An 8,608-nucleotide genomic window follows, 5' to 3' on the forward strand; every position below is an offset into this window, starting at 1 on the left:
GCAGACGAATAAAAGAGTATCGTAATTCCTCAACAGGATAAATAGGGCGGAGGGTGCTGCTACGTTCGAGATAGCCACTGGCAAGAAGACGTATTACCTGACGGCGGATTGCATTGCAACAATGGAGGAATGGATAAGGGTGCTGCAGAATGTACAAAGGCGGAACGCGACCAAGCTTCTACTCAGTAAGGAGGACAACAAGCCGACGATACAGGGATGGTTGACGAAGGTGAAGAACGGGCACGCCAAGAAATGCTGGTGCGTCCTCATTGGAAAAATGTTCCTTTACTTTAAGTGCCCTAACGATACGGTGAGTAATCGTCGGCTCGATCCATCGCTACAAAGAAAGAAACGTTATAAAACTTGTATTGGCGTCCTTTCAGAATCCTATTGGACAAATAAACATGAGAGACGCGAGAGTGGAAGAGGTTGAACACGTATCCGATAGCGATAGCGAGGAGAGAGACGCCGAATGCCCTCACGAAAGAACGATCGGCATCTTTCCTACCCATCAGGGTCCTACGTACTTGCTGATGCCTCACAAACAGGACAAAGATAACTGGCTGTATCATTTGACGGTGGTTTCGGGAGGCGGGCCTAGCGCGGGAACTCAATACGAGCAGCTGGTGCAAAGATTAATGGAAACTGACGGTGATCCTAGTTGCGTCCTCTGGAGACACCCGTTGCTGCTCCATACGAAAGAGAACATCACTAGTCCACTAACCAGCTTGACATCCGAAGCCTTGCAGTGCGAGGCTATCAAGCTTTTCAAGGTTTCGATACATGATTTTTCTCTTTATCCAAGCTTGTTGAAAAGTTTGAAACGATTGTCTTTATTTTTGTGTCTTTATCGATCATTCGTGACGTTTGAATATGAAAAGAAACAACATTATTATTTGCACAGGCTTGCCAGTTGTTCATGTCGGTAGCCGTGGAGCAAGCAGGCATAGACTATCATGTGGTACTAGCACAAAATGCGTTGCAACAATGCTTAGACCAGCCTGAACTACAGTCTGAATTCATCTGTGCTCTGGTAAAGCAGACAAGTCGTCACACACAACACCGTTTGGGCGTACAGGTAAAAAAGGCCGCCAGACTTGTGTCGCTGGGTACTGCGCGCGTTGTAAGTCCTGCTTATTGTTTAACAAACACTCTGAACCCTGTACCATTATCACAGTTGACATTCGATTCGCGACTTTGGCTAATGCGTTGGTCTTTATACACAGGAGAACCTCGATTATCTGCACTAATAGACTATTAATAGACTGCTAATAGACTACTAATAGACTATTTGATAAATTATGTAACAATTGTAATCGTCGTGTTCGATGGTATCGCGTTCATTACCTTCGTATTCAAGAAATGGTACATTGGGTATGCTTAGTCAAGTATTATAAAATAATCTCGTCGAAGTAGAACGGTGAACTGTTTGGTTGTCTGTCCCTTTATTTTCTTTTTTTAATGAGACTAACTGATTAATACAAACGCTGTCGTTCGTTTACTACGAACAATAATACTTGACGAAGTTCTTCTTTAACAAGAAAATGATTTTTTAGTTTTAACATTCATTCACAATTCATTTTCATTTGCTGCTTTATATGTGCGCTCTTCCTAGGCTACTCTGAATCGCATGCGTTCTTCTTTGTTTTTCTCGGTTTTTCTTTTCTAGACGTCGTCGTGTTAAGTTCGTTTTCGTTTACATTTTTGTTTCGTTTAAGTTTTATTGCGTACATTTAATATTTATACATGATACCCGATCACCTTACCCCAAATGAGACCCCATCATGTGAGCCGAACATATTTCGACAATTCATAATTCACTTCATTGTCGAATCAAGAAACCATTCTCATCTTCATTCATCGATCACTCATCGATGCATCGAGATCGCGTACTTTCTTTGATCAATTTTTAATATTAAATAGCGTAGCGTTTCGCGATACCTTGTCAAAATACGTTCTGCGGCACACACACTTGCAGAATGGTATGTTGGTGTACATAAGAAACCACACACAGAAAAACATCTTTTTATAGATTGGTTTTTTGTTTCTGTTTCCGTACCGTTTTTTTGCTGAATAGCTCATTACGATATTCTCTGTTTGAATGCTGCTTAGAGAACTCTTAGTCTTTGATCACAACCGGTGTCATAGACGGTTACTTAAGGAAATGAAAAGCTAGAATCCTTACAGATTCGAACGTCCGTCGTAGAATGTAATTCACGAGACTCGAAACACAAGCTGCATAATAATCCAATAATAATTGGATACATGCGACTTCGCAAATCAAAAAATAAAATGAAAAATAAAAATAAAAGTAAAAGAGAGATAAAAAGAAAAGTATGTCTCGTTCATTCGAGCAAACCAAAAGTGCTTTCGAACTGTAAGGTAGACTCACGTAGCCTTAAACAAAAAAAAGGGGGGAAAAAAAGATAAACAAAAGCGCTTCTCTCATCCACATTGTTCTTAATTCATTCAGATTGTTGACGGTCCATGCGTTTTTATGTGATTAATACACATAGAGAGTTGATGCGTTTAATGGTCCGATTTCGATTGCTTACATACTAACAGACGTATGACGTAACAATTCACAAGTGTCCCATGACCGAGGACATGAGAATTTTATTTTCCATCCTAAAAGAGTATTCCTTTCAACTTAAATTGGACTCTACGACCTCTAGAGGTTCATGGTTTATTACTACACGTTTGTTTTTGTACTTGAAATAGATTTACAAAGAAAAAAAACAAATAACTAAGATACGATGACAATCGAATACGAGGAGAGTGGAGCGCGATTTATTTAAAGAAAGTAGTAGACTAGGTCTGGTTCAGTCCAGGGATATAGTAGTATGCCAGCATACCATTGCAGCAGCTCCTCCTCTGCGCCACGCAATCGCTGTTCACCTGCGATACGCAAAGTCCCGCGGCAAATGGCAGCGGTGAAAATGCGGACGCACAATCGACGGCCTCCACTTCTCACAGTCCTCCGCTCACGCAGGGCCACTCGACGTCTACGATTCTGGACTGCAAAACTAACCCCGCCCAGTACGTTCTTATCCAGGGATGGCAGCTACTCGCTCTCGCTGTTTCACTCTTCCTACCCAGGAATAATCGGCTACTTTGGTACCTGAAGTTACACTTGCAAAGAAACGCGGACACCAAGTGAGTGCTTTTAACGTCCCTCGAAAAAGACTATTATATACTTAACCAATGTAACGCTACGATCTCTGTCGACCCTAATTAAATATGAATTAAATATAAACATAAAATATCGACAATTAGTAATCCGCAGAATGTTCATTCTAGAACGGAATGTGGCAAGTACGCAGCTTATTGCGAACGAGCTTTAGAGAGGACACTGCAAAACGGTGGAAGAGAAGTGAAACCTTCGAGAATGGAAGTCCTGTCGATACTGATGAAAAATCCTTATCATCATTCCCTACCGCACGCGATACCGGTTCATTTTTTAAACGGCACATACCAGGTTGTGAGCTTCGATGGCAGTACCACGATAGAAGAGTTTTTGAACACTTTGAATCAGGAGATCGGCTGTCGGGACGTTCATCAGTCCGGTTTCACGTTATTCAGCGACGACCCAATTGAAAAGGATCTCGAACACTTTATCGACCTTCAAGCTAAGGTTTGCATACTTGGAAGTTCTACGAGTGATACTTTAAATGACACTCATTCAATTCTTCTCGTTTCAGCTCTGCGATATAATCTCAAAATGGGAAACAGCGTTGAGGGAGAAAGGTTCAGGAAAATTCGAGAATACCAGGGTGATACAATTAACGTACAAATCGCGATGTTACTGGCGGCAGGCGGCTAAAATGGAAACCGATAGGGAGAGACTTCTTCTTTGTTATCAAGTGAATCAACAGGTCGTGCATGGCAAGTTCCCCGTGAATCGCGAGCTTGCGTTTGAACTCGCATCTTTAATGGCACAGGTTCGTCTCGAATATTATCTTAATAAATACTTACTAAATAGATAGCTATTTAATCATTCTTTAAATCTACGTATAACCCATGCAGATCGATTTCGGAGAATATAATAACGATAAGGCACGGGGAAGTGGGCCAGGAAGCAATCCGCACCACTTAGTACTTCAGGCCCTGGATAAATTTTATCCTATACGATACAGAACAAACATCACTGCCGAACAATTAAGGCAAGTATAAAGAAAAACTTAATTATCGAAGGTGTGAAGATTAATTCAAATATGACGCCGCATCAGAAAGTACGAATAAAAGAACGTTTTTGTTGTAGGGAGCTACAAGAGAGACTACAAGAAAAATGGATCGCTTTAAAAGGTCGCAGTGTACTAGACTGTGTTCGCATATATCTAACTTGCACCAGGAAGTGGCCTTTCTTCGGAGCGACACTTTATCAAGCGAAAGTAAATATAACGGAAGATTCTTACGGATAGAAGCAATTCGTATACGATTTCAATGACGATAAGAAAAAATAGCATAAAAATATTCTGTTCCACAGTTGAAGCAAGTCGAACCGACGACCGTGTGGATAGCCGTCTCCGAGGACAGTGTAACGTTACTGGAGCTGCAGACGATGGCGGTGATGTGCCGTTACAATTACGCGAATATAGTTACATTTGGAGGATGTTTAGATGATTTTATGCTGGTCGCTTGTCCTGACGAAGGAGCCGCGGAACAGAAGCTTTTATTTGCACTTTCGAAACCTAAGGTATGCAGATACTCTTACTCATTAAAAGGTAGCCGAATGAGAGTTAAGCTTTACAGCCATTGACATGTTTTTATACTCCTGCAGATTTTGGAGATAACGCTACTGATCGCCGATTATATGAATGCCTTGGGACACGCTTTACCTGGTACTCCACAAATGAACACGTTGACCCGTAATGGATCCCATCGATCCATCAAATCCACTTTAAGACCCACAACTGGTTTGTAAATATTCATACTTTTGTAATAAATCCAATAAATAATAGCTAAGCAAACATAATTAACCCATCAGGTTCGAGCTGTCTTCCAACACAACCGGATATTTTGAAGTCGACGCCAGACCACCAAAGACCTTAAAAACTCTGCCCAATAGAATTCGGAGGAGAGGAAGCAGAGGAATATTACTCTTGGTTCGTGAAAAGTCTGATCCTGCCAAGGCACTAACTTTATACTCGAAGCTACTACAGCCTGTATTATAATGATTCGCGCGACAAAAAAAAAAAAGATGAGGAAACACTGGTCGAGTGTGTGCTGTAGTTAATCTTTTAGTTGCGTTTTGTGTAAATTAGAAACGATGCTTACGAACGACGTATTTATGTAAATATACCTGACAACATATGCAGAACACATACACACACATTCTGTGGTCCACGTTACGCGATTCAAACGTGGGTGACTGACAAAAAAAAAAACCCAATCTAAACGATCCGTAAACACTGCCTAAAAGTAAATTAGTATGTCTGAATTAACATCGAATAGTTACGTTGGAAAGCTAAGGCATCGTGCTGAAGACTTTTTGCTACCGTATTTATATACCAAATTCAAAACGTTTAGCCGTAAGGTAAACTGCTACGTGAAAGTGGTGTATCACATACTATGTACATAATTAATCGGAGTTACTGGATGTTTAGAAGTCTAGCGAGTGATGCAGCGATACTTTAGTCTTCGATATGAGAGTACGCCAAGAAAAGATTCTTACTTCTTGCCAAATCGACCCGCAATTCACGTTCGATGGGTTGCAACGGAACATATTGCAGCTGCAAAATGAGAACGCACGTGATCGTTATTTACAGTGGAGTCTTTTATGTAAACTAATTTGAAGTTAAGAGTGTTCGGATAAAAGAATTTTCACATAGAACAAGTGGTCAGAAAACATGTTAAGAAAACATGGAGTAAAATGGATACAATTTGATTACAGATAATTTCATATATAAAGTAAAAGATAAAAAAGAAATAATATTGATATAACTGAATGTTTACATAACGAAGGTTCTACTGTACTTGAAAATAATACACGATTTTTTTTTAGCGAATTTTTGTACGTATTGTGTCGTAGATTCGAGGTACAGATTCCGATAATTATTTTTTGTCCGTGCAACAATCTACGTTTCGATTTCGAGTGTATTATACGCGATTAATTCTTTCTTCGTCGATCCGCTACACTTTACACATTTGATCTTTTCTTAATATCAATTATTGGAGGAGATCGATGATGGACAGCGAGTACATACAGTATTGAACGTAGGTCTCATCAAAGCTCAATCGTTAAGGGGAACTCTTCATACGGAAAAAAAAACGACGAACGGAACTTACATAATTGTCACATGTTATTTTGATAACAGCTAGTCTCATATTTTATATTTATTTAACGTCTAAGCGAATAAGTTCGTTTTATATAAGGACACGACCAAATAGATGTAATGGGAACGCATTTTTCTTTGACAATTAGTATCGTTCCTGTGTAATGTATGTGTAACAACACTTTTGTACTAATTAAACGGTGAATCCCGTCACTATAGAAGTTTTGTACGCGCTTGACGTGTCCTACGTAACTAGCAAATGTCTTCCTTCTCTTTAGTAACCAGAAATAAATAGATTAATGAAAAAAAAAGAAAAAAAAAACAAGTTGAAAGTAGGGCTTTCGTGCAATATGTACAAGACTTCTATAATTTTGTAATTCCTGGGATAGGCTGAGAATGACTGTGCCTCTCTGAGCAGAATAGACAAAGTAACTCTATGCACGGCTTCGTTTAGCGCATTGAAGATTTTATATAAAAAAAATGAAACGATCGAACCTCAGATTACTGGGAGCAGTACAAAGATATCCAAGAACGACATTTTGTCTTTAATTTTTATAATACGCAATCAAATGCTACTATTCAAGGTGCTTCGTCACCTTTGTATCATGATGCAGTAAAGTCACTGATTCTGTAAATATCACGTTAGGCTTAAGTTTCTAGTTTGTAGTAGAGAGAGAAAACAAGGGCAGCTGATAAAATGAAACAACGGTCATTGGAATTTCCTATGACTGTTGGGGCTGTCTGCGATTATTCTACTGAGCCTACCACATTACATTTCTATTTATTATTTATTCGCATAAAATGACGCATAAAAGGCACGAGCGAGCGGTGTATGGCAGAAAGCATTGTACTATTGTACAGAAAAAAGAAATAAACTGCTCGGATCTGCACTTTAAGAGATTATTTATTCACTTTAGATGTCAAGCAAATTTCACCACAATAAGAATAATAATTATTTCGATTATACTTGGGAGAGTGTCATTCATTTAACATGGCTTCCTTAAAAATATCTTTGTACATATATTTAATCTACTTCTTCTGGTCTCACAGGATGAGTTAAAGGTATCACCGATTTTTTCTTTACATCCCTCGATAATGCTTTCCTCATATCTGAAGTAAACATACGATATAATTAACTGTGAAGTTTAATCAATCGATAAATAAAGAAGTATTTACCAAAGGCATCTTCGTCTGGATCTCCATTATAGTATTCTAAAACAGTCCTGTATACAATATATCCCAACTGTTGATACATTTTGATTGCAACTTTATTACTGACTCTTACAAAGAGGTCTACAAAATAAGCTTGCTTTCTGTAGCAACATAAAGTATTCTTATATTAAATATTTACAATATTCTGTAATTCTGAAACTCTATTATCGCTCAACTTACTTTTCTGAAACCTCTTCCAAAGATTTTATCAACATTGCAGCTAAGCCTATTCTTCTATAATGAGGAGAAACTGTGAGGGCTGTTATGTGACCATGCCAATTTTCTCCATGGCCTTCTGCCTTTCCCATAACTTTGATATTTATCAAATAAATCAAACATCTAAGTCTTGCACTTGTTCTTAAAGCATGCAGTGTACGATACGTGAAATCCCATCATGGGAAAAGCGAAACTTACTGTACCCCATAATTTCACCGCTAGGCGACTCAGCTACCTGAAAATATTCTGGCCAATGCGCCAAATAATGTGTGTAAAAGGAAAGTCCATACTACGGAGCAGAAGAATCTTAAGGAAAAAACCATTTGAAAGTGACTATACAGCGTCAATATTAATTATTTGTATTAAATAACAAATCCGTTGAAAGGATACTGTTTCCGTAAGTGGATCCAAATTGCTATAAAATAAGTAAAATTGTTAAGATATTAAATAAATTAACGTCTCTTAGGTTATAATCACTAACGTTCTTTGACATGTATATGCTTTTAAACTTACACGTTGTTGAATTTGAACAAATCATTGCATGTAAAAGGCCTGAGAGTTGTCATGTTAAACAAATTTTGAAGAATTACGCAAACAAATATAGAATTAGCACAACCTCGCAAAGACAGTATTAAAGTTTAACCTTAAATTTTAATGCTCATGGGGGCCGCCATATTTATTTAAGTACTGCCGCGCCGGTCATGGAACAAGAAATCGCCATCTAGCGCCGGCGACCGAACTAATTTTCCACATGTGTTCATATTCTTTACTTTTTTCTGCATATTCATATAATTGTACATCGTAATTATCATAATTCAACATCTAATTGTTGATTTGTACACTAATAATAAGTTTTTTAAATAAATAAAAAACCGAAAAATGTGGCGCCATCTCTCAACGCACTG

General features: G+C 38.5%; 2 protein-coding genes across 12 annotated transcripts in view; one reads left to right on the top strand and one right to left on the bottom strand.

The window, feature by feature from the left end:
- Positions 1 to 6,010, top strand: part of LOC128876439 (uncharacterized protein CG43867) — a 90,074-nt gene extending 84,064 nt beyond the window's left edge. For 8 of the 11 annotated variants that reach the window (XM_054122818.1, XM_054122820.1, XM_054122819.1 and 5 more), the window contains 11 exons: positions 37 to 310; positions 384 to 773; positions 905 to 1,123; positions 2,864 to 3,156; positions 3,301 to 3,634; positions 3,702 to 3,941; positions 4,027 to 4,167; positions 4,266 to 4,391; positions 4,487 to 4,696; positions 4,781 to 4,916; positions 4,988 to 6,010. In XM_054122818.1, coding sequence (XP_053978793.1) covers positions 37 to 310; positions 384 to 773; positions 905 to 1,123; positions 2,864 to 3,156; positions 3,301 to 3,634; positions 3,702 to 3,941; positions 4,027 to 4,167; positions 4,266 to 4,391; positions 4,487 to 4,696; positions 4,781 to 4,916; positions 4,988 to 5,052 — 2,428 coding nt within the window. In that variant the 3' untranslated portion in view covers positions 5,053 to 6,010. The remainder of the gene's footprint in view (positions 1 to 36; positions 311 to 383; positions 774 to 904; positions 1,124 to 2,863; positions 3,157 to 3,300; positions 3,635 to 3,701; positions 3,942 to 4,026; positions 4,168 to 4,265; positions 4,392 to 4,486; positions 4,697 to 4,780; positions 4,917 to 4,987) is intronic. The other 3 variants (XM_054122822.1, XM_054122821.1, XM_054122824.1) reach the window with 3 other exon arrangements.
- A 1,151-nt stretch (positions 6,011 to 7,161) lies between these two features.
- On the bottom strand, positions 7,162 to 8,398 carry LOC128876448 (N-alpha-acetyltransferase 20). The gene is made up of 6 exons (XM_054122843.1): positions 8,217 to 8,398; positions 8,094 to 8,118; positions 7,902 to 7,992; positions 7,668 to 7,797; positions 7,452 to 7,588; positions 7,162 to 7,385 (listed from the first exon to the last, which is right to left on the bottom strand). The coding sequence occupies exons 1-6, from the start codon at positions 8,267 to 8,269 to the stop codon at positions 7,300 to 7,302; spliced, it is 522 nt and encodes a 173-aa protein (XP_053978818.1). The 5' UTR covers positions 8,270 to 8,398; the 3' UTR covers positions 7,162 to 7,299.
- Positions 8,399 to 8,608: the final 210 nt, after the last annotated feature.

This window comes from Hylaeus volcanicus, chromosome 5 (assembly GCF_026283585.1).
Source record: "Hylaeus volcanicus isolate JK05 chromosome 5, UHH_iyHylVolc1.0_haploid, whole genome shotgun sequence".
NCBI classification, from domain to species: Eukaryota; Metazoa; Arthropoda; class Insecta; order Hymenoptera; family Colletidae; genus Hylaeus; species Hylaeus volcanicus.